Source organism: Amyelois transitella, chromosome 16 (assembly GCF_032362555.1).
Source record: "Amyelois transitella isolate CPQ chromosome 16, ilAmyTran1.1, whole genome shotgun sequence".
Classification (NCBI taxonomy): Eukaryota; Metazoa; Arthropoda; class Insecta; order Lepidoptera; family Pyralidae; genus Amyelois; species Amyelois transitella.
The window spans coordinates 279,081-306,721 of record NC_083519.1 but is presented as its reverse complement, the minus strand read 5'-3'; the positions used below and the strand labels follow the sequence as shown (position 1 = coordinate 306,721).

The window sequence follows — 27,641 nt, the reverse complement described above, 5'->3', positions numbered from 1 at the left end:
CGGGATGACTAAAACAGTGAAAGTGCCTAAAAATCTGTTGACGGAACTCATTTGTGACAAAAGGTCTGGGAGTCGGGGTGCTGACGTCGCAGTACAAAAAAGAGCGACTCCCTGGAACAGTTGTTTTTTCCAGACGAAGTGAAGTTTCGCCTTGAAGTATTTTGGACAGTTCTGGATCTAATTTTTGGGACTTAGCGAGAAGCTCTAAGTCAACCGGCATCTGCAGTTCATCAACACGGGAAAGAGTGTCGGCTACGACATTGTCTTTACCGGCTACATGACGAATGTCAGTTGTGAACTGCGAGATGTAGTCCAAATGCCTGTACTGACGGGGTGAGCAATTGGCCTTGCGTTCGTGGAAAGCAAAACACAACGGTTTATGGTCAGTGTAGATAACAAAATGTCTAGCCTCTAACATAAACCTGAAGTATTTGATACTTTCGTAAATAGAAAGGAGTTCTCTATCATACGTAGAATAACGTTGTTGGGAGGGGCTCAATTTGCGTGAAAAGAACGCAAGCGGCTGCCAACTATTATTAATGTGCTGCTGTAAGACAGCGCCAATTGCGATATCGGATGCATCCGTAGTCAGAGCCAGCTTAGCCTGAGGGTCTGGGTGTGCCAACATAGCTGCGTTAGCTAAGCTTTCTTTGCATTCGTTGAAAGCTCTTAGCGCGTCACCTGTAATGTTGACTGGTTCTAATCCTTTTACCGATCCCACAAGTAAGGCATTCAGGGGAGCCTGGATTTGGGCAGAGTTTTGTTTAATATCCTAATCCGTATGGGCTGATCGTGAAGCCACGAGGCTTGAAAGCCACAAACATATATAATAAATCATAAGGTAAACCATATCGCGTTTCAAAACAAACTCAAAATATTTTAACGCCATCTAGTTATACCTTTTACAATTATTGTTTACATAGACACTAGCGCCTAACGGCAAACCAAAGAAGTCTTTCTTATACTAAAATAATAAACTTAAACAGGTAGGAATCGCCTATAGAAATTAATCATACCCAAGAATCTCCTAAGCTGCTTGATGGTTGTAGGTAAAGGGAAATCAGCTATGGCCTGGACTTTATTTTTCATAGGTTTAGCGCCCGAATGAGAAATGGTGTAGCCAAGAAAGGATACTTCGGGCTTGCCGAAAACACATTTGGCGGTATTAATAAGAATACCATATTCTTTCATTCTAGAAAAGATTTGACGCAGGTGGTCCTCGTGTTCTGTCTCGGTTTTAGAAAATATTAAAAAATCGTCCAGATAGGGAAAACAGAAATCGAGTCCACGGGTCATCTCGTCGACGAACCTTTGAAAAGTTTGGCCAGCATTTCTCAGACCAAACGTCATATACGGAAATTCGTATAGTCCGAAGGGTGTAGTTATTGCCGTCTTCGGGATATCGTCCGCGAAGACGGGGATCTGGTGGTAGGCTTTAACCAAATCTATTATTGAGAACACATTACAGCCTGATAGATTGTTGGCAAAGTCGTGTATGTGCCGTATCGGGTATTTATCAGGGATTGTTCTTGAGTTGAGTTGCCTATAATCGCCACATGGACGCCAACTATTATCTTTTTTAGGAGTGAGATGAAGAGGCGACGCCCATGGACTGTCAGAAGGACGTGCTGTGCCGTTTGCGAGCATAGCGTCGAATTCCAGTTTGGCGATTTTAAGTTTATCTGGGGCTAATCTCCGAGGAGAACAAGAAACTGGGGGGCCTGGAGTGGTTCTTATATAATGAACTGTGTTGTGTTTAGGCGAATGTGGTGTACCAGCGGGTCGAGTTATTTGTGGAAACTCACCGAGAATGTTGAAATACCTCCCTTCGCCAGTCAAGACCTTAACACTTGGTACGGCTGATTCTGTAAAAGAAATGCTAGCAAAAGTTGAAACATTGGTGCTGCTGTCAATTAAGCGTCTATTTCTTATGTCTACAACTAAATTATAAAAACTAAGAAAGTCCACACCAATGATTGCCTTGGTAACGTCGGCCACGATGAACTGCCATGGAAAGTCTCGACGAAGTCCAAGATTTAAATTCAACTGTACTGAACCGTAAGTGTTTATTGTAGATCCGTTGGCTGCACACAACTCATAGTTTGATTTAGCACGTCGTTCGTTGATCATGTACCTCGGTATGACGCATAAGTCACTTCCGGTATCAATGAGGAATTGAACTTTGGATCTGCTATCAACCACGAACAAGCGACCAGTCATCTGCGGGCAATCGTCAGTCGCCATTACCGACTGCCCTGGGAGTTTTCCGCCTTAAAATCGCAGGGGGTGATGCATTTTCTGGCTTTGCCTCCAAATTTAGCATGGTACCAGCACAGTGGTTGCTTTCTATAGCGCGAATTGGATCGGCTGCGGTTGCGGTTACCATAATTGGATCGATTCTGCGATCTGGAACGGTTATGGGCTGTCAGGGCTTTCACCTGCCTAGTAAGCTCCGCAATCTGTTTCGCCATATCTTCCATAGTTATGGCGGAATGATTTGAAGAAGACGTGGATGCTACCGTAGGCGCTGGAGGTGCGATGTCCTGGATACGGTCTGCTAAATCTGCTAAGGTTTCTATTGGTGATGAGGCTTGCGAAGCGATGACCTGCTGCATGTTGTGAGGGAGGCGGCTCGTCCAAATAGTCCTCACAAAATCTTCGGGAACGCCGGGTCCAGCCAAGTGTTGAAGGTGTCGAAGAAATTGGGATGGCTTTCTATCACCAAGCTCTTCGTGCATAAGAAGTTGCTTGACCTTCTTCTCCTTTGAGGCCGACAATCGCTTTATGAGTTCACTTTTAAGCTTTTCGTATTTGTTGGTAGCCGGAGGGGAAACAATAATATCTTCAACTTCTGCAGCATATTGGTTATCTAACTGAGATATTACATAATAAAATTTTGTCGTATCAGCGGTGATGTTAGATATTAGGAATTGGCCCTCCAACTGCGCGAACCAAATCATAGGTTTATCTGGCCAAAATGGTGCAATCCGAACTCCAACTCGGTAGACGTCCGATGGTACCGTGGAAACGCGCGCTTCGGTAGTGTCGCGTTGACCAAAGTCCGATGCGCTTTTTTCTCGTTGTACCGACTTCATTGATTCTTCGCTATCACTTGCCATTTTCTGTGGTTCTTTGGACGGGGTCACCAGTTTAGGTATAGCCAAAAGATAGGAGTTACCTTAATTGTAATTGTGCGTCCGGTGTAGGTAGCAAATAAATCACTAAACTCACGGAAATGTTTATATAGTTTATTTAACAGAAGGCAAGATAAAAGCACAGTGAATAGCAAGATAGAAATGAAAGATCACCGCACAGATAGAAAGAAAAATTCGGAAGAAAAGCTATAGCTAGAAAGTTCAGCTAATTGCGTACGTGCGTAATAATGTAAACAAAGCGTTAGCAGTGAATGTACAAGCGACGTGAGCTTCGCGTCAGGATATGATCTCGACTGGCCGATGGTCAGCGACGACGGCCGAGGAATGCGCTCGCGCAACGCCCAGCGAAACCGGTTTTGATCTACGGGGATAATACGCGTTTCCATAAGACCGCGACTACAACTGACTGGTACACGGCACATCCGATACGATATTCAATATTGATATCATGTATATAAGGATTTAGATTGTAAATATAAAGTGTAAACATTATTAATATTTAGAATTACGAAAGTGTATATATTGTAAATAAATAAATTGTAAATATAAAATTTGTTAAGGTTTAAATTATAAAATATAAACGTGTATAAATAAAATAGTAAAATGTATAATTGATATATGTATATACACATGCAAGGTAGGTAGGTCACCTACACCCGACACCAGTGAAAAAAAGATAAGACCACTCCATCTCTTTTTCAATGGATGTCGTAAAAGGTAATTAAGACATAGGCTTATAAACTTGGCATTCTTCTTTATGGCAATGGGCTAGCTACCTGTCACTATTTGAATTTTAATTCTCTCATTGAGCCAAACAGCAGAACCTGGCCTATCAGTCTTTTCAAGACTATTGGCTCTGTCTATCCCGCGTGAAATAAACATGGTTATATGTATGTAAAATATATCTCAAAATCAACGAAAATAACCGGAAAATTTGAAGACATTATCCAAAACGCCGAACAAGAACCGCAGAGTTGGCAAGAAAAATAAATCATCAGACTAGCATAACAAGGTTCATACATTTCTCGCGACATTACTTCTTCATTGGCTTCACCAGTCAACATACTGACAACGCGCAAACATCACCAATAAACCAGCGGCAAGTATCGCCTAAACATGGCATCTTATTGGCCGCAATCTCGGGGGTCCATAAAACTTCATTCTGTGAAGGCGGCACTCGCAAATACCACTTATACTAAATTTATTTTGTGTGGTGAACATAAATAAGAAGGGCGAACGCGGAATCGTAAGTAAAGGAAACGCCCTGTCGTAGGTACGTACGCGGTAGAGCGATGCCCAAGTTAAGCGATATTGTAGTAACAGATTAAATTTTTATAAGCGATTTTTATAAGTATCATACGAACATGATGATGTAACTTTAGTACTAGACTAGATTAGATAGAACTTAAAAAAATTGCTACGCATCGAATTTTGTTGAAATTTGCCACAAAAAGAGAATTTAACCTAATAAAAGTTTTAATTCTCAAAAAACACAAAATGATTGTTATTCAAATGAATTCAATTATAAAGTGGGAGTAAAAAAAATACCAGCAAACCTAAACGTAAAGATGTTGAAAACAACGGTTAATAATAAAAAAACAAAAACCCATCAAACAATATGGGAAGAATGAATGCATGATTTATTAAGATTAATTAACAGCTTATATACTAGGCTTATGGGATGATGATGGGCTAGCAACCTGTCACTATTTGAATCTCAATTCCATCTTAAAGCCAAATAACTGAACGTGGCCTATCAGTCTTTACAAGACTGTTGGCTCTATCTACTCCGCAAGGGATTTATAGACGTGATTATATGTATGTATATATGTACATACTTAGGTAAATTGTGAGAAGTGGAGTAACCTCGCTGAGTATGTACTACGTGTTCTACGTGCCACAATATTATTTACTGGTACGTCGCGTATTCCTGCTACATATTGCAACATTGTCCATCTAAAAAAATATACATACATATGGTCACGTCCACATCCTCTGCGGGGCAGACAGAGCCAACAGTCTCAAAAAGACGGATGGTCACGTTCAGCTATTTTGCTTAATGATAGAATTGAGATTCAAATAGTGACAAGTTGCTAGCCCATCGCCTAAAAAAGAATCCAAAGTTTGTAAGCATATCCCTTAGTCGCCTTTTACGACATCCATGGGAACGAGATGGAGTGGTCCTATTCTTTTTTTTTTCGGTGCCGGGAACCACACGGCACACACATAAAAAAATATCAGTCATACTAAACTTGGCTGTTTCATCACTGCGTACGTCTGAATGGATAAGTTTAACATGAGAGCGGCTTTGTGGTGATTTCCGAGTGAGGACTAATGCTCAGGACAACTCGTCTCATTTAAATGCTTCTATTTGCTTGTATATTAATTGTTTGAAGTTGCGTGGAGTTATGTCTTCCGACATGGAGTTAAGAGGATTTTGAAATTCACTCCTTTAAGCCTATTGTTCAACTGTTTGTATGCAGTTTAAGTGAACCATTAGTTAACAAGGTGAATTAACTATACCACAAAACATGATGTAGCTAATATTAGTCACATAAAGATTTATCATTGATTTTAATATGAACGACAATACATATATATATTTAATCAAGTGTTTATAATTTACGGCGATACCTAATGGTCTGTCTACCCCGCAACGGTGGTCTCGAAGAGACTGAAAAGCCACGTTTAGCTTTCTGGTGGTGATATTATATGACGGCCTCTGTGGCGCAGCGGCAGTAAGTACGCTTGTCTGTGACACCGGAAGTCCCGGGTTCGAATCCCGGCAAGGGCATGATAAGAAAAGAACTTTTTCTGATTGGCCTGGGTCTTGAATGTTTATCTATATAAGTATTTATTATAAGATATAGTATCGTTATGTTAGTATCTCGTAACACAAATCTCGAACTTACTTCGAGGCTAACTCAATCTGTGTAATTTGTATATATTTATTTATATTAAAATATGATATTTGCCCATCAACTAAAAAGAATCTCAAGTTTAGACATATTGTTGATTAAATTTGACTTCATTGAAGACAATATTTCAAATATTAGTTTACTTTTATTTATTACTTTAGTTACTCTAAGACATTTTTTATTATCCAAGACGCAGAACTCGCGCAAACTTAATTGAAAATTATTGATTGGATGTTACTGACCTTGTGTCCTTTTTTTTTTGTTCGTATAAAGGTTTATATAGTTCTTTGTTGCTAAAAATAAGTTATTTATTTTTAGATTCTTCTGTGGGATTAAATGTATTGTGATCTGTGGTCGGCCTTCGAGCGTCTAGACTAAACATATAGACTGAATTGTCAAATTCGACGCATTTTTTTTAAATACTGTAAAAAAGGTTCATTACATAATAGCTTTACATTATTTTCAAGAATTATTAATCATTTTACCGTTTACTATTTGAGTAAGAAAGAATGTAACTTTCCCTTAAAATTATGACTGTTGAATATCAGTCTGAGGTCTTCAGGTAAGGCATTTAACAGTCTTATAGTTTTTAGGACAAGAGAGTTGTCTATGAACCAAGAGCGATGTAAAGGGGTAGACAGTTTGAGAGTGCTTCCCGATCTAAGCTCACGGTCATGAGTATGAGTAAGATATGTACATATTTGGCCATAATGAATTAAAAAAATCATAAAAAATTATGCTTCATTATGAAAGTGTAACAGACAGACAGGCTTTGCATTTAAAATGGATTATTTACTCAGTAAGTGAAGTCTACATTTAATTCTTTTTTAATTGCAACACTAATGTTAAAATGTAATTGTTTTTAATCAAAGTTTCATGTAATAACAAAACAGAACAACAACGAGGAAGCTTTAAAAGGCATTCGTAACTTTTTATTCGCATTTCTCAGCACATTCACCCTCACGTTAAGAATAAGAATTTTAATAAAAACCTGATTGTTATCACTTCGCAAACAATTTCTGTCTGCAAGCATTTTTCCGAAATAACTGTGGTCCCGGCTTTTTTATTAAATTACTGGACGCATGTGAGGCCGGGTTACATTCACATATATGTATATACTGGTACGTGGATTAGCTATCGTCCGGGGCATTTTTTCCATAAACATTTTTTAAGAAATCCACACTTTAGTGAATGCCTTCTGCGCTATAATATAAAGCTGTCAATGTATGAATAAAATTGATATTCAGATTTTAATTATATACTGTAGAAAATACAGCTGAACGTGGCCTTTCAGTCTTTTCTAGATTTTTGGCTCTGTTTACCCCGCAAAAAACTTGATTATATGTATGAATGTAGTGTAGAAAAAAAATAATTTCATCTAATTACTAGAGTATTATTTCCGTATTTAGGATTGCAAAGGTTTCAATTTGGACTGCCTCTTTATATTTTTATTCATCAAAATCTTGCGTTCGTTTCAAAAGCATAGCCTGTGAAAAGATTGATGAATGTAGATGTTGCAAAAGAATGTCAAAGTTCGTGGCATGTTGAAAGATGCACTCTTTTGCGTGAAACAACACAAAGTTGACAACACAAAGAGAGTCGGCTGAATAACTTCTATCAACCCATATTCCTAGTATTTTATAAACTGTTTCTTTTGCTCCAACACATTGGCAAAATAAACGCAAACAATCGTTCTATTTTTTGTGTCGAAAATATATTTTTTGTTGAAAATAAAATAGAACGCGTAAACCTCAATAAAACGAGTAATAAATTTACTGCCAAAACTTTTAGACAAATCCAAAACAATGGTTCCGAACGAGAGTCCAAAAGAAAACAAAACAAACAAAAACACAGTCCGACCCGTGCGGGGTCCATCAAAAGCTGCTCACATTTAAAACACAGATAATGGCATGTTGAGCAATAATTGAGTCAGTTTCGGGACCGCAAACAACTCGGGGGAGTTCGCACGCGATCCGGCGTGCCGTACCGGACGGCCGGCAATCTTTTTAAAACTTCACAAAGAAAAAAAACCCAAAGAAAATATAAGCTTGCTGTACTTTATAATTATTGAATTATATATTCCTTGCCGCCAATGGATGAAACTTATCATGATAAATTATGAGATCGGTAAACGTCGTCCAAAGTATGTACTACCATGACAATGTGTATGTACTCGCTCTTGTTTAAGCGTTTTTTCGATAACAATTTCAGCTATTGGCCTTGTCACATAAGTGTTTATGAAAAGACAAATGTTTATTATCAGACACGTAAGTGTTTATTAATTGCGCATTGAAAAGATTTGGTAATGCAGCAGTTACTGGCAGTGCGCCGGGCGTAGTTCACACCTCATTACAAGAAGCAACAGAAATCGTAGAAAATGAATGATCCTAATCATAACTTTATTTTAAATTAGACATTTATTCGAACTTTATGCAGCACTTAATTCATTCTTTCAATCAATAACACGACTCCGTCGCTCATATAAATAGAAAAATACAACCGACGTACGTAAACATTAATCGGACGGTGTGAGAAAGGCCTTACCAACAAAAAGCGTTATGTCACCTCAGCGAATACAAACGCTGAAATTTTTACCATTCTCTTTAATATTTATACTGTCGTGTATGAGCATAAAGGGTTTGTTTAGAAGGAAAAGTTTATTCCGTATAAAATATTCAGATTTATAGTCAAAGCTCTGACGCGGGACGCGGGTCACGCTTCTCCAAAAGGATTATTATTTGACACAGTTTTGTTAAATGTTAACTCTTGCGGTAATTGAGAACAGACGAAGCTCAATAAAAAAGTGTAATTAAGTATAAGGCCAAATGGGATTACGTAAATCTTATTTATTATTATCTAATTAGTTACGAATGTCTTCATGGGTTTTATTAACCAATAAAACCCATGAAGATATTCGTAACTAATTGATCAGTCTTACCACATAAAATTCTTTACTTTATCTGCATCGCACGAGTCCACTTCTAAAAAAGTATAGGAATTATATAATTATAAATAAGATTTACGTAATCCCATTTGGCATTATACTTAATTACACTTTTTTATTGAGCTTCGTCTGTTTTCAATTACCAATCCTACCAATTACTACCTACTAATCACTTCTCCAATCGCGTTAATAAGTATTGACCACTAGTCGTAAACACCTGCAAACACCTGCTTCTTGGTAGCAAACAGTTTTTGACCTTAACTATGTTCTAAATTTCAATAGTTTCAATACACGGTTTGCTCACGATGACTTCCTTCACGGTAAGAAGTCTAGGGCTATTTCTACAAATAGGGCATAGCAAGTGAAGTCTCTGCCTACTTCTCCGGGAGTAATCAAATTGGGTCATTTTAATAAGGCTAAACCGTATACTTACTATTATATTATTTATACCAATCAGCATCATTCAATCAGTAATCAACTGATTGCATTGTCAGATTTACCAATGTCCATAATTGAGGTGAGCCCAATATGATCATCCAAATTATATTAGTACAGTATTATTTACAAAATATTATGAGTGCAGACATCTATCGACGCGCCATCTATTTTATTATAAATTTCTCAGAACTTATTAGTAGTGGTCCCGCAACGATATGTATTGACCGCGTTATAGTTCCACAGATATGCAATAGATGGCATTGTTATGAATATACCGATAAGCACTGTTTTTATACTCTATGCATTTCCGATTCCGACCCGATAAATAGATTCTGAAATAAAAATGGAGATAATCCCACTCCCCTTTTATTTTCTATCTGCATAAACCTGTACATCCAAGAAATTGCTTGGCATTCCTACAGCATAATTTTCCAAAATTATAATAAATAATGGCATTTCTTTAAGACTTTATCAATAGCGAAAGATCACTTATTGAGACATATTTTTGAATGAGTGAAAATATCTTCATCAATAGCTGTAAAATTACCAATTATAACAGTAAAGAACGAAACAAATATAATAAGTTTAAAAAGAAGAACGGGCTGTCTTATCGTTTAAAAAATTACATGATTTCTTCTATATTTCATTTCAATTATCAATAGTGATAAATTGTTTATGATGAATATTTATCGTGCTTTTTACACACAGTAATTTGATTCATTGAGTCATTATTGAACGACATATATTGAAAATTACTTTTATTGACAAAACATAGACGTGAACATTGGAATCTCCTGTAATTTCATTATTTTGCCATGATATCGCTTATGAATATCGGATTGGATGATTGAGACCGATTGTATAATGTAATGTCCAAATTGAGGGTAGTCATAACTACACAATGTCAAAATGTAGCGCTATAAACATCCAAGACCCATGCCAATCAGACAAAGTTCTTTTCTCATCATGGCCCTGTCCGGGATTCAAACCCTGGACCTGCGGTGTCACAGACAAGCGTACCACCGCTGAGCCACAGAGGCCGTCAAATAGTTAATAATGTTACATCTGAACTCCGTAACCTTTTCAAGGGAAACCTGACCCTTATTGGATCATCCAGTGTGCAAGTTTCCTCACGATGTTTTCCCTCACCGTAAGAGCATCACCGCTAGCATTCAAACTAATGTACATAACTTCGAATAGTCATTGGTACATGGCCGAGGTGGGATTTGAAACTGTCCCTTTTACGCCACACGCATTATTAACCGTTCTACTCGCTAGCGCCTTCTTAATACTCCTTTTAACATTTTGTTTTCATACAGATATAGAAATAATCTATTTGTTTTGGATCCAAATGTAACTGGTTCGTGTATGCGCATAACTTTACCTGTAAGTACGTGTGCCCTTGTTACATACTTTGTTTACACGTGCCTATAACTTAGAAGGACGCTGTTTATGCTAGCGGTCCACATCAATTATAACGTTGTTGCAAACTTTAAGTGGTCGAAAGGTTTATTTGTTATAGTTATATGATACTGATTTGATTATGTTGGGTCCGGGTGACCGTTTTGTTTTATATAGTGGATCTCTGTATATTTCCTAATATAGTTTATACGTACTTCCTTAACTTAAATTACTGAATCGGATTGCTAGACGATGCTCGGGTGACGGTGAGGGGAAACCGGCACATTTGGGAACTGGATATGTAACAATGATCCTATATCGATTATTCCCTATATCTATATCCCTTGCGTGGTAGACAGAGATTAGACTAGACATAGACAGAGCTAACAGTCTTGAAAAGACTGATAGGCCATGTTCAGCTGTTTGGCTTAATGATAAAATGGAGATTTAAATAGTTACTACGTAGCTCTCCCATCGCCTACAAGAAGTATCCCAAGTTTATAAGCCTCATATCCCTTAGTCGCCTTTTACGACATCCATTGGGAAATATATGGAGTAGTTCTATTCTAAACTAAGAAAGCATTTTTGCTGTTTTCACCTTAAGATTTCAATTCAGAAACTATTATTTCAGCTGTATAGGACAGCCAAGACAGAAAACTGTAGAAATAAACTTAAAATATGACTGCGTGAGAATTTGAGGCGCCGCGCGTAACGACCGCCAAGAAAATGCGAATTTGTAAGTGTGTCGAGGGAAAATTTGAGAATTTTCATCTAAAACTATACAAGAAAATCTTTTCTTTGTTTCTTCTATGTGTAAGTTTGGAAAATATGGAATGAAGCCAAATGAACATATGAGGTTTATTTTGTTTTAATCCAAAAATGGAAATATGTGAAGTTTGAAATACTTAATTTCAGAATTTACTATGATAAAAACATATTTCCTTTTCTAGCTAGCTTTTACTACAGTACTAGTTTGTTCTACACATGCACTTTGGAAGCGGTGGTAGATATAATTGTATTTAAGACTAGCTTCCCCCCGCGACTCCGTCCGCGCGGATGTCGGTCTTCGCGTGGATGGTTTATTTCTCCATTTTGAGTAACTCTGACAATGACATCTTATAAATACCTTTTGGACCCAATTACGGCTAGGCCTATAATAATTAAGGAGATCCCTCTATTGAGCTACTGCAGTTGAGTTCGCGTTCTGTAGTAAGTAGTCCGGTCAATTTAGACCAAAAAATAAGAATGAAGCTACATTAATTCCCATCAAACTGAAAATGAGTATAATACGGCGCTACAGTTACGGCGCTGAATCCACTGCGGGTAACGTAACGTGTGTTCGCGGTTCTACAGAACAACGTCTCTGGATAAACTGAAAAATTAAGATTTTTTTTTCTTCGTATTTTTCCAGGATAAAAAGTATCCTATTTTATGCCCAGGATAATAAGGTATAACTATACCAAGTTTCATCAAAATCGAACCGTTAGTTTTCACGTGATGCCTGAACATACAGACAGACAGACAAAAATTTTTTTAATCACATATTTGTGTTTGGTATCGATCCAGTAACACCCCCTGCTATTTATTTTTTCAATATTTTCAATGTACAGAATTGACCCTTCTACAGATTTATTATATGTATAGATATGTTTCCAATTTTGAACATAAAACTATTCTATTCTATCACGTTCAATAGACACAAATTCGACTTAAAATATTTGTCAGTAGACAAAAAAAACTGACCATGTGTGTATCCGTACCATCATCACGTTTGTTACGTAAATATATATTTTTATAAGCAGACAAACAGATGGAGGCTTCAGGCTCATCTTTCCCTGGCCGGGATTCGAACCTGGGACCTCTGATATCACAGACAAGCGTACTACCGCTGCGCCACAGAGGGCCCTCAAATTATTTATGCACTTATCATATTCTGAACCAACATTATGTGTCAGACGATGGAAAACTATATTTGGAAAGTAGAGACAAACATCTTTTCATCTTAAGTGAATACAATGCGAAATCTTATCGCGGGAAAATTCCTCAATCGGCAAATATCATACTCATGAAGTTTCCTTTCTCCCCGCCACATTTTCTGTTATATTTTCCTATCTATCCAATTTTGTGATATAAAGAAATGGCATACATTATATGTAGCGACATTTATATGTGTATATTATATCGTTATGTATATTTCACGCAAATCGCGTGCAAAATTCTCTTATATTCGTCACGCCAAACATGCGTTATGAGTTGACAAAAATCTATGTCTACGTACAAAATTCAATGAATAGAATAGAATAGATTTATTTTCAAAATTGGATACATGGTATCACTTATTGACGTCACAGCACTTAAATCTAATTATTACTTCTAAATGTTCCTTATAAATATAAATTCTAGTATATGAATACGTAACTATAATTACGTATAATTTATCATTCATTCAAAATCGCAGGACGTTTTAAAAAAATACAATAAATTTTAATTACCCAGATTAGATTAATCTCGATGTAAGTTCGAGACCGTGTTACGAGATACTAACTCAACGATGCAATTTTTATATTAAATATTTATATTGATAAACATTCAAGAGTCAGGCCAATTGGAAAAAGTTTGTTTCTCATCATGCTCTGGCCGGGAATCGAGCCCGGAACCTACCATGTCACTGTATCACTGCGCCACCCAAACCGATATAGTACACATGTTTATAAATAAAAATAAATTATATACGGGACAAATTACACAGATTGAATTGGCCTCGAAGTAAGTTCGAAACTTGTGTTACGAGCAACTAACTCAACGATACTATATTTTATAATAAATGATTAGATAGATAAACATCCAAGACCCAGACCAATCAGAGAAAGTTCGTTTCTCATCATGCCCGGACCGGGATTCGAACCCGGGACCTCCGGTGTAACAGACAAGCACACTACCGATGCTCCGCAGAGGCCAGTTTATGTCACATAAGATCATTATTTCTCGATTATGATTCATTAATAAATGAACCTGTAACACATTCGGTTGTTTGCCTTACGATATCCCTCGCCGAACCTCATAGAACCACACCCCAAGCTATGTAAATCTAATACAAGACCATGTAATTCTATAAATAGCTACAACTACGTACTCCCGCTCTAATGACGTGGAAAGGGATAACAGGCGAGTTGAGGGGACCGGCGGGATTCAGCGAGCCTGTTTGTAATTTGCCGTGCCGTGCCGTGTGGTTCCCGGCACCAGTATAAAAAAGAATAGGACCACACCATTTCTTTCCCATGGATGTCGTAAAAGGTGATTAAGGGGTAGGCTTAAAAACTTAGGATTCTTCTTTTAGGATCTTAATTCTATCATAAAACAAAACAGCTGAACGTGGCCTATCAGTCTTTCAAGACTGCTGGCGCTGTCTACTCCGCAAGTAATATAGACGTGTTTGTATGAATGAATAAATGTTTGTAATTTCTTTAGGTACACAGGATTTTGTTTGTGGCTTGTATAATATAAACTCATCATCCATAGACATACGTATGTCATAGAATATAATATATTGTATTAGAATAGAATAATTAGTGTATACTAATCGAAGCAAATATGTAAACCGATACTCTTACGGTGAGGGAAAACATCGTGAGGAAAACTGCACATTCAGGCAACTGGATGTGTTACCACGATCCAATACAAGTTAAGGATTTTCCTGCAACGGTTGCTGAGGTCAGATGGGAGTAGCTTCGTGCAAAAACCTGACTCACCCAACAGTATATAGGTCAAGGGTGTTACCTTGGGCACCGCAGTGGACAGGACTTAACAGGTACAGTGTTACGAACTCCTTAGAGTGTTCCGAACTCCTTTGTAGAGGACAAACATTTTGTAATTTAAAATAAGAAATATAAGAAAAATAAATGACAGTCAGTTTTGAGCGTGCATCATCTTTTCTTTACCAGCGCAAATATTTTATTATTGTCAGCTTATTTCCAATATTTTACCCAGGAAGAAGAAGCTTGCCTTATTTATAACTCTCATACGCAATCACCAAACACATTTCATTAAAAACAATAATTGTCACAACATATTGAAATTACATGAAATCAATACAATAATTGACTTGCCATGTAACAGATGCATCAGTTATACAAATTTCATTAACCAAATAAAATATTATGAGGATGCCGCATGTATTATTTTGCGGACATTACTTTGTTTGTTCGTGATTACACGATGCGCAATCAATAATTACGATATAATTTTGACTAACACAATACGCCTGCGGCTTCGATCGTTCCCGCGGGAAAACCTATTTTAGTACATACATACATACCTATAATCGCGTCTGTATCCCTTGCGGGGTAGACAGAGCCAACAGTCTTAAAAAGACTGATAGACCACGTTCAGCTGTTTGGCTTAGTGATAGAATTGAGATTCAAATAGTGACAGGTATTTATTGATATATTTGATTTCTATATTTTATAGGGTCCCATAACTAGTACATTCTAGCTTCGTGTAGCTCACCTATACTTCTGGCAGAATCATCAGCGTCACGGTGTCAACACCTACGACATTATGCTGAGTCAGGACCTTCATTGTAAGTCATTGTTCGTGGTACATATGTACATACACATTGCACATTTACTTTTGTTATAACTGTTAATGTATTATGATAGTAAATAAAGCTTTTATTGATCTATCTAGTGCCTCCTTTTTTTTCTTCTCATGTCGTTTGTGTATATTCTATAGTCTATGGATATCTGTACCATAGATCTCAATACATACATACATACATAAAAATCACGCCTCTTCCCCGGAGGAGTAGGCAGAGACTACCTTTTTCTACTTGCCACGATCTCTGCATACTTCCTTCACTTCATCCACATTCATGTAGATCTCAAGATGTCGATAATATATTTTTTTCTTATTTAATAACATTTAAAGAGACAATTTTCTCCTCGTAACAGATTTGAATAGGAAATTAGTTTTATCAGTCCGAGTGAAGGCGGAATAAAATTCAGTATATTTAGAAGTCGTCCCACAAACCGAATTAGGCGCCTCCGACTGAATCAGTGATACTAAATTAGATTTTTGCCAAAGCTAAATTCTGGAAAGAATTCGTTCGACAACAGCCAATTGAAATTAACTCAATTCGTTTTAGTATTAAAGTAGAATTTTCTTAGAAGGCAAATTTTAATTATTTCATTGTTTCTCATAAGCTTGAGCTTTGAAATGGGTAGTAACTTTAATTACTAATACTCGTATCTTTTTTGTAAATAAAATTAAAAAAACTGATTCGTGTAGTTCTCGGCACGGATGTCGTAAAAGGTAATTCATCTTAAAACCAGACAGCTGAGCGCGGCATTTCAATCTTTGTAACACTGTTGGCTCTGTCTAATCCGTGAATGACTAAGACATGATTTATAACGTGACGATGATAATATGCATCTATAAAAAATTGAATCTTAGAACACATAATCGATCATTTTCGCCAACCTTTTTTTCTCACCAAAGATGTCGTAATAGGCGACTAAGGGATATGCTTATTAACTTGCTGCATGAAACAAGGATATCGCATTTTTATTCCAAATTTAAATAATTTTAATTTAGATTAAAAAAATGCGACATCCTGGAAATTATCCTATATTGAGGCTATATTCCTTTGTAATTTTAAAATCACCACATAATAAAAGGTCATACGATTATAGATAAACGTCATAAAAACTGAATGGAAAGTTCATGAAACCCGAGCCATTCTTGGCCCTTGCAAATTACCTGTTTTTATCGAATCCCAAGGCGTGGTGCGGAGAGCCACCCCGGGAAGCTAATGTACGACGAACCCACGTTTGAGGGTTAATCGCTCGTTGTATCGAAATCTCGTGAAATTTAGGTTTTAACCCGTTTTTTGTCATGTGGTTCTCGGCACCAATATAAAGAATAATAGGACCAGGACCACTCCATCTCTTTCCCATGGATGTCGTAAAAAGCGACTAAGGGATAGAAATTTAGGATTCTTCTTTTAGGTGATGGGTTAGCAACCTGTCACTTTTTGAATCTCAATTCTATCTAAAAACCAAATAGCTGAACGTGGCCTATCAGTCTTTTCTAGATTATTGGCTCTGTCTACAATAATGAATGTATGTTTATTTTTTATCGAAGATTTGGTAGTTCAGGTTATGCTTACTGGCACTTATTTATCCCTTAATAGGTAGTCAGAGCTAAAAATTTCTAAATACTAAATAGCTGAACGTGCGACCTTCTGATCTGATCTAAAGACGCGATTATATGTTTGAATGTACAATAAATTACAGTTCACTTATAGATATTGTTATGGTATTCACAAAATCCAAATTACTTACATAATTTTTTAGTTCAATATATAAAAAATATTTAATAATGAAAACAATATTAAAAAAATATTATCTACTCACTACTCTAAACATAGGTAAAGTCAATGCAATAAAACATGAAAGAGAATAAATGAATGAAATTCTCTTTATTGCACATAACAGGCAAATTGAATTGACTTCAAATCTTCTTTGAAGTCGAATGAAAATGAGGAAAATATTTCTAAGTATCTTTCCGTCGATAAAAATTTCTCAATTCTTCGTCAACTGAACGTGGCCTTTGAGCCTTTTCGACACTGCTTAAAAGCTCTGTCTAGTCCCTTAGGGTTAAGACGTGATAAATGAATGTACCTATAATTTCCAGTCCATTTCTTTCAAGGATTACATAATAACTACCATAATCGATACTACCAAAATCGACTAACTTTACTCGATAATCGGGCGTGAAAATTTCAATCACTAGACGCATTTGCAAATATAATACGTATATAAAAAACGCGCGAATCAGTCTCTGAGATTCTGAGTGCGTCGCGGTATCCCGATCCTTACTCGAGTGAGCGAACGCAGATTCGAACTCTATTCGAGGTCGATCGGTCGGAATAAATTTTTATGCAATGCAGTGATGTACACGATATTATGAGTCAATTATTTTAACTCACTCGAAGGTAACTGTGACGTCTGCCGGTCCCCACGGGAAATAGGCTGGAAATTATACATACATACATATAATCACGTCTATATCCCTTACGGGGTAGACAGAGCCAACAGTCTTGAAAAGACTGATAGGCCACGTTCAGCTGTTTGGCTTTATGATGGAATTGAGATTCAAATAGTGACAGGTTGCTAGCCCATCGCCTAAAAGAAGAATCCCATGTTTATAAGCCTATCCCTTAGTCGCCTTTTTTTTTTATTGGTGCCGGGAACCACACGTCTGGAAATTATGTCAACGATAATTATCATCATAGTACCGTGTGGTTCCCGGCAAAAATATAAAAAAGAATAGGACCACTCCATCTCTTTCCCATGGATGTAAAAGGCGACTAAGGGATAGGCTTACAAATTTGGGATTCTATTTTAGGCGATGGACTAGCAACCTGTCACTATTTGAATCTCAATTCTATCATTCAGCCAAATAGCTGAACGTGGCCATTCAATCTTTTCAAGACTGGTGGCTCTGTCTACCCCGCAAGGGATATAGACGTGACCTTATGACGTGACGTATGCATGTTATCATCATCAGTTTAGATTATATCTATCGGAGATTAGCGTGTACAAACAAACATACAAAAAGGCAGACCTTTTTTTACTATCTTTATAAATATTTTTTCTGAAAATATACTCAATGTACAGACAAAATTTTAACTGTTTTATTAAATGTATTGTTAATGATATTATAAATTTGCTCTTTACTGTGATGCAATAAAGAACGGTTGTAAGCATAATAAGACTAAAGTCATGTATACGACAATAAGTGATACCTTGTATCCAATTCGGAAAATAAATCTTTTCTAGTTATTGTACTGTATTTTGGACTCCAAAGATAGAAATGTATCTCTTTGTCTTTTTTTTATCAAAGCATCAGTTGTTTGAAGCCTTATTTCATTTTAATCCGTTCCAGTGCAGGATGCGCTCAATATTGCAATCCCGATAATCCCGGCTGATCCACGCCGAACATTTTATTTAACAGGCATTGTCTGGTCTGTGAGAGAGACACGTATTTAAATCGATATAGACCAACAATGATAACGTGATTCTGTTAATATTAAGAATACTTGTACGTTTTTGTCTTAACTATTGATTATTTTTATTTATTTATTTTATTATTAAACTTAGATATTTTTTACATTACATACATTTAACTGCTACAGTGTAACAAAAACCATAATATGTAGGTTTGAACGTACACTGGCACTCATCGTTGAACATCCATAAAATGTAGGTAGTTTTACAAATGCAATGCTACGCATCGCACCCAGCAAAATACAAGTGAAGAATGTCTCGGGACCACACGAGGTGAACTATGCTTGCTGAATTTTATTAAGAAAGTATTTTTTTAATTTTGTTTAAAGATTTTTGGTATTAATTTCTTCTTTCAATGTTGATGGTACGTTATTAAGTAATTTTGGTATAGAAAAAGTTGTTTTCCATAAAGATTGTTAAATTTTGGTACACTGAAAGTGATTTTGGAAGAACCGCGTGTGTTTTTATTTCTAATTACTACGTTTTGAAATTTTTGATCAAAGTAGTTTTCTGAAATTATTTGATGAAAAATTTGATGAAAATTATTATTTGATGAAAACACAATTTCCAAAATGAATATAATAGACAGAGCCAACAGTTGGCAGTTACATCATGTAACTCACATTCAAATGACGTGTCTCATAAGACTGTCACCTCCTCTTTTTGAGTGTCACAAGTCTAATAAAGTTTCTGCAACAATTTTGAAAGACCATGAATCCATTTGTTTTTATCTTAATTCCGTGGGGATAATATAAATGCTATGTTGGAAGGAGGATAATGAACTATCCAGAATTATCCGAATTTGTCCAGCTTTCCGACTATCCGGTTTTACTCCGGAAACACAATTTCAAAAATGAATATAATAGACTGAGCCAACAGTCTTAAAAAGACTGATAGGCCACGTTCAGCTGTTTGGCTTAATGATAGAATTGAGATTCAAATAGTGACAGGTTGCTAACCCATCGCCTAAAAAAGAATCCCAAGTTTGTAAGCCTATCCCTTAGTCGCCTTTTACGACATCCATGGGAATGGAATGATCTTATTCTTTTTTGTTTTGGTGCCGGGAACCACACGGCATGGTGAGTAGGTATTCAGGTATGAAACAAGTTTGATCCGTATAGATGCAGCATTGCCAGTTTCAAGCTCGTGATCCGCAGTTCATCCGCTTAAATATTTTATTTATACGAGTGAAGTACCGCATTCGATGCTCAGATTTATGTTCGCGTACATCTGTTGTCGATCGTAATTTAGGTTTAGTCGTTTATGATAATAACAAGATATGTTTTTGTGGATAAAGCGAAAGAAGTGTGCAGAGATCGTGGCAAGTGGAAATATGTAGTCTCTGCATATCCTTCTGGGAAAAAGGCGTGATTTTATGTATGTATTACTTATGTATGTATGTATATATTTGTGGTGTTAGTATTCGAAGCATGAGAGATTCCTTTAATGAAATTCATGAAGTAAAAGAAATGAAGAGATCGTGGAAAGAGAGAGAGAAGAAGTGTAGAGAAAGGAGGTTCGATTTGATCAAGGCTCACAGATTTGAATCTTGCTGCGGTCATGAAATTATTCCATTCTTAAATTGAGCATATTAGTTTGAACACTAACCGATGCTTTCAGGACATGACAAAACATCATTAAGATACCAGCACATTTAGGCAGCTTAATGTGTAACTATGATCAAAGTTGGGTCCGGTAAAGCGTAAGCAGATTTGATAGCAGTTACATCATGTCACTCATGTTCATACGACGTGCCTCATAGGACTATCACCTCCTCTTTTTGAGTGTTACAAGTCTTATATTGTTTTCGTAACAGTTTTGAAAGACTATGAATCCATTTGCTTTTTCTAACGCCAAAAACATGAGTAATGGCGTGCTTTTAGCTTAATTCCGTAAGGATGATATGAATGCTTTGTTGGAAGGAGGGTAATTAACTATCCAGAATTATCCGATTTTGTTCAGCTTTCCGACTATCCGGTTATACTCCGGAAATAGAATTTAAAAAAAAAATAATATTTCTCAAGGAAAATTTCAGTTTTCAAGACTGTCGACTCTGTCTAACCCACAAGGGATAAAGACTTGATTATATGTGTGTATGTTTTAAAAAGTATTCCTTGTAACAATAAGACCATATCATATCCTTTTTTAAACAATGTGATTAAGAGATGATGTATTGCCCGCTATTTTAATATTCGCCTTAGTGAACCCAGACCATTTTCATTCCGTATGTATGTACGGTCCATTTATATGGTGTTATATATAAATTTTAATTCGTTTACATAGACGTGTCTTATTATTACAACATGGCTCTAGGGGCATTTAAACTACTCAATAAACCGAGAAGTCGATACGGGATTTAGTGCAACCAATGCACTAATGTGTGCCGTGCGGTTCCTGGCACCAGTACAAAAAGTGTAGGACCACTCCATCTCTTTCCCATGGATGTCGTAAAAGGCGACTAAGGGAAAGGCTTACAAACTTGGGATTCTTTTTTAGGCGATGGGCTAGCAACCTGTCACTATTTGAATCTCAATTGTATCATTAAGCCAAATAGCTGAGCGTGGCCTATCAGTCTTTTCAAGACTGTTGGCTCTGTCTACCCCACAAGGGATATAGACGTGACCATATGTATGTATGTAATTCACTAATACTCTTGTTCGCCATTAACATTTTAGGAGCATTAACTTCTTTAAGATACTCACCTCAATCATCATATTCGGAAGGACTCTGGTGAGGAATTCGGTTGCTGGCCCGTCGTACTATGTAGTGTGATACATACTAATAATCTAATCATGCGATGATAAACGAATCATCTTTCCACATGCTCATATAAAGCCGAAAAAGTGCCCTTCGATCATTCCCAAAAATAGCACACGTCTTATACCCAGTTTTGATGTCGGTCTTAAAACACCAAATGTAATTTGAAAGTTAATTAGCATACATTTTATGTGGACTTTAGATGAAGTGGCCTGCGGTCGGGGGTCAGCCATTTTGGTTACCACTACATTCTCTAATGAAACTCTAACCTAACTTTAAACCAATTTCAGCTTCAATCTTTGACTTTAGATGAGAATTTATTTTCTATTAGACATGTTTAACTGTTCATGTTTAAGTTACAGACCTTACAATTTGACAGCATCAATAACGTTTGACAAAAGGCATTATCAAAGTTCTCATAACATTTTAGTTGTCGCCTTTTACGTGACTATATGTATGTATGTATAGTTTAAAAGTCAATTCTACAAAACTTTTTATTTATCTTATTTTACTTCACCATTTTCTCTATTCCCGTTAAAACACTGACGCTGACAATAAAATAAATTGCCAATAGAAATTCAATGATTAATTCGAACAAGTTGTTTTCCTTTGTACATGACAGATTGAGTTTGCAAGACTTTCTCAGAATTAATGTGGTTACTTAGGTCCAACTATTTGTGGTTAAGCCGGCCCAAATAGCTTCCAGAGTTTATAAACATCTTATCTCGTGTCCGTCACCCCGTTTCACTATAAACAACTTGAGAAAGTCATTATTTCTATCCTCAAGTTATGTTAATAGAGATGACATTAACCGAATTTTAAGTTAACCGTGTCGGAGTATACTCGTATTGAAATGTTTGTGGCTGTTTTAGGGTTTCATGTCCTGTCGTGTGGTTCTCGGCACCAATGGAAAAAAGAAAAGGATCACTTCATCTCTTTCCAATTGATGTCGTGAAAGGTGACTAAGGTATAGGCATACGTACTTAGAATTCCTCTTTTGGGCGATGAGCTAGCGACCTGTCACTATTTGAATCTCAATTTCATCATTAAGCGAAGCAGCTGAGAGTGGTCTTCCAGTCTTTTGATACCTTTTGGGTCTGTCTACCCCGCAGAGGATATAGGCGTTATTATATGTTATGTTAGGGTTTCGTAGTCAATTACGATTAAGGAAAGATAACTAAGTTTACTAGAATTTATGATTATAGTATTTAATATTTTATAGTACCTATTTAATATCGCCTTTTCACTCATTTCGGTAATCGCTGCACATATTTATTTATGTATATTGTTTATCTATTGTAGTTTTTATGTATGTATATTGTTTATTTGTAAAATAATAAACCCGGTAAAACATTCCAGTGAGATTTGCGAAAGACCTGTGTATTCTTTTGTATGTGACGCTAAATTCAAGCGGGCGAAGTTGCGGGCAAAATCTATTAGTCGATAAACTTAAAGAATATTCCTAAAAATTAAACAAATCGCCTGAACTTCTCTGTGATAAATTACCAATTTCTTCTAGAAACAGCTTTTAACGGTGTTTATAAGGGTTCTTTAACAATACCGTTAAAATTTCACTACCTCCAACACAACGTTTCGTTACTATGGCAACAAGAATTATTCAAACCGCTTTAAGATACTGAAAACAGTTCAACACGAGTCCACTACGTTTATTATTTACTCTTTAAATTAACAGGCAATAGTTGAATTTCTCGGGAGAAGCAAGTATTACTTTGAAACACTCCCACGCTTAGGAATTCGGAATCTTGTATACACTAGTTAGTTCCACTGGGCTGAACCCTACAAGGATTACTAGCAATAATACCGCCCTTTGTTTCATCGGGCTTAGGGTTGCCGAGTGTCCAAGACAGAGTCAGGCTTCTTACTGCAGTGCAGTATGTTACCGCTTCTTCTGCACTGACGACTTGGAAGCGGCAGTAAACTTAGTTTTAAGTAATTTATTTGACGTCAACCAATGTTGTTAAACCATACGTTTTGACAATTATTAAGCGATATGAAGTATCCTATAATAATGAATAAAATTTTTGTATTTCAATTTTGAATTTGAATTTATTACCATTTACATTGTCCAGCTCGTCAATGTTTTACAGTTTTCTTGGGAATTTCATATAACAGAACATACAAGCATACAATCACGTTTTTATCCCTTACGAAGTAGACAGTCACACAAAAACTGAAAGGCTACGTTCAGCTGTCGGCTCAAAGATGGAATTGAGATTCAAATAGTGACGGGTTGCTAGCCCATCGCCTAAAAGAAGAATCCCAGTTTATAAGCCTTCCTTTAGTCGCCTTTTTCTACATCCACGGGTAAGAGACGACCAAAAAGAACGCACTTAGCCCAGCGTCTCGAAAAATGCATATAATAATTTAACAATTATCTTTGACGTGTTTTACTTTCCAAATACTAGACAAACTGGTAAGTCTGGCTAGCCATTATTTATATAATTACGTGTCTGGCAACCCTGACCGGGGCTAGACTATCTTTGGACATTGGCCGGGCAAAACTTACATCGATGACTTTGAGAACTTGTTAATTGAAATAAAAATGAATTTCGTGAGTGGAATTCTATTGTTGTATGAAAATGTATGGTATAATCGATCTTGTGGTTTTTTTAGTTTATAGATATATTTACCAAATATACTATAAACCTATACTTAATATATATGTGCCTATAAACTAAACCAAAAATATATATATACTTGCAGCAGATCACATACAGAGATTATTAACTCTCTCGCGACTGTTTTAAGTTGTTTTAATGATAAAGGACTTTAAATAAATAACCAAATCAATTGGGACTAACATTATCAACAAGTCAATTATTGATCAAATAAAAACAAACTCTTAAAACATTCAACAAAAAAGAACATAATAATTAAGTACCACTAAAGTAGTTTTGAAACTAAGTCTCTACTGTATAAATAAATTATGCACACACATCACTTTAATTAAAAAGGACTTAGAGTTTCGCTATTTACTCAACCTGCTTTTTTTATTTTTACTAAGACTTAACTAGAAACCTTTGCCCCAAAGTAAATATTGGAACTCAGAGCTGGAGAATAACCCTTAAACATTGAATTAATTATGAATGAAAAAACCAGCTGTAACCTTTCACGAACTTACTCCAAGTCTGCCAGTTAGTATTTCATGACTTAAGAGATTAACTCGTTTATTATTACCAACAGGAGAATTGCGAAACAATATGCGTTATGATATTATTATGTCATTTACAATATTTCGGGGTAGACAGAGCCAACAGGCTCAAATGGACTGAAAAGCAACGTTCGGCTTACTGACGGTAGTGAAATTCAAATAGTGACAGGGTGCTAGCCTATCGCCTGTAAGAAGAATCCTCAGTTTGTTAGCCGTTCTATAGTTTATGTGATAATGTCTGCTCTGTCTACCCCGTAAGGGATATAGACGTATGTATGTATGTTTGTTACAATATTCTAAAGTTAAACCTATTATACCATTTTTTTGCACTATTATACCTAAACAATGGAATCGTGGTAACAAGTTAATTCTAGTGACTACGGTACACACACACATACATTTATAAAAAAACACGCCTTTTCCCGGAGGGGTAGGCAGAGACTACATCTTTATACTATTTCCATCAACTAAGACTGTCTAAATGAACTATACCCATTTCATCAAGTTTGCCAGAATGTCCAGGAGTAAGGTATATTGAAAGAATTTACTATTTCTACCAACTAAGACTGTCCAACTATTTCATGAACAGAACTCTTTCCATCAACTTCAAGAGTTATCACGAGAAGAGATTTCTAACCTGAACTGGGTATGTTGGCGGTGGTGGCTACGCAGACGCAATGCAATAGCAGCGAGAGAAGCATCTTGGTCGCCATGTCTCCCCTCATTGGAGTTCCTCACACCCCCACTCTCCGCTCATCCTCTCCGTACACGCCTCACATTTTATTGGGCTGCTAGTCCTGGAACAAAGAAAAGGCTAGTTAAAAATTATTCTTCATGAGTATGAGTATAATTTAATATTGTGAAGTTGACGTTGTTGAAGAAAATGCTGCAGTGCAGTTTGTTACCGCTTCTTCTGCACTGACGCCTTGGAAGCGGCAGTAAACTTAGTTTTTAAGTAATTTATTTGACGTCAACCAAGTTGTTAAACCATACGACAATTATTAAGCGATATAATAATATCCTATAATAATGAATAAAAAATTTTGAATTTTTGAATTTTTGAATTTTGAGTATTAGTTTCATTGACTTAGTTAATCCGAAATACGAAAGTGAGTTTAATTGTTTGTCACCACTTCACGGGTTATTTACTGAATTAATTTTTTTGGTGCCGTGTGGTTCCCGGCACCAATATAAAAAAGAATAGGACCACTCCATCTCTTTCCCATGGATGTCGTAAAAGGCGACTAAGGGATAGGCTTACAAACTCGGGATTCCTTTTTAGGCGATGGGCTAGCAACCTGTCACTATTGGAATCTCAATTCTATCATTAAGCCAAATAGCTGAACGTGGCCTATCAGTCTTTACAAGACTGTTGGCTCTGTCTACCCCGCAAGGGATATAGACGTGACTATATGTATGTATGTATATATCTGTCGAGTTTAGAGAAGGACATTGGGTACCTAAAAACTATAGTTCCCGCAGGATTTGCAAAAGACCAGTATTCTTTTGTAGGTTGTGCCAATTTTGTCGATTTTTTGTTTGATGGCGCAAAATTTAAATTCTTCGCTTTTTGTATTAGTTCAGATCATTCAAAGTCACTTAACCTCTAAGCATACAATAAATTACTCGTGAAATTTATAATTCACAACTAACTCACCTACAGAACAATGTATAATTTCGTCATACACACATTGACTTTGCTGATTCGGCTAGACATCCAATGTTCATTTGAGCATGCCCATTGTTAATAGAACAATACATTCCACATGATTAAGTTCCCATTCAAATGCAGTACAAGTTACATTGCTTGGCAATGGTACAGATACATGCGTGGGTGTCAATAAGTCATATGAATACAATAAGATATACATAGCTCCAACATTTGACGATTACTTATAAGCCTATCCCTTAGTCGTCTTTTACTACATCTATGGGAGAGAGATGGAGTGGTCCTGTTCTCTTTTATATTAGTGCTAGGAACCACACGGCATATACTTACAAACTTGGGATTCCACTTTTTAGGCGATGGGCTAGCAACCTGTCACTATATTAATCTCAATTCTATCAGCTGAACGTGGTCTATCAGGTTTTTAAGACCGCTGGCTCTATCTAATGATAATATGAATGAATGAATTTGACAATTATGAGTAACTAGCAATCAAATAAGTCTTTATAGTTAAAAATATTGTTAGCAAAAATTATTTTACCAAAACTGTACACCAAAAGAAATATCACCAAATTGTGAAACAGTTCGTTGGCCAAATTACACTCTTCCCACGATAAATACAAAAACAATTTTTATATGAAGCTGCAAAATAAAAATAATCAAGACTATTTATTTTTCTATTTATATCTATTTTAAATTAAAATAGTTGTGAAGTTGAAAAAATGGGAAATGGGAAAGAGATGGAGTTATTCCTATTCGTTTTCCTATTGGTGCCGGGAACTACAAAGCAAAACACAAATATAGTTCTTTATTCGATTTCTCAATATGACGCTGTCTAGAGCTTCATAATCTCAAGCCATACTCGATCATCCATCGTCTTAACCCTGTAACCGCTGTGCAAATCGACTCAAGTGCCACACTTGCTCAGTAACCGGTATCAGATGCTCAGATGTAATCGTTCCAAATTGATCGAAATCAGTTGTCAATTCTGTACGTACACCAATCTATTGTATCAAGTGGTTGGTTACGCATTCTCTATTGTGGTAAATGTATGTTGTATTATCCAAGGCGTTGAGTTATATAAAATGATGTTAGTATTTACGGATAGTGAAAAGATTGAC

General features: G+C 36.4%; 1 protein-coding gene across 4 annotated transcripts in view; it reads right to left on the bottom strand.

Annotated features, from left to right (window-relative positions):
• LOC106136110 (protein sidekick-1) overlaps positions 1-25,628 on the bottom strand; it is a 149,549-nt gene extending 123,921 nt beyond the window's left edge. For 2 of the 4 annotated variants that reach the window (XM_060948425.1, XM_060948424.1), the window contains exon 1: positions 25,492-25,627. In XM_060948425.1, the coding sequence (XP_060804408.1) occupies positions 25,492-25,579 (88 nt within the window). In that variant the 5' untranslated portion in view covers positions 25,580-25,627. Of the gene's footprint in view, positions 1-25,491 lie in introns of all 4 variants that reach the window. The other 2 variants (XM_060948423.1, XM_060948426.1) reach the window with 2 other exon arrangements.
• Between the last annotated feature and the right edge of the window lie 2,013 nt (positions 25,629-27,641).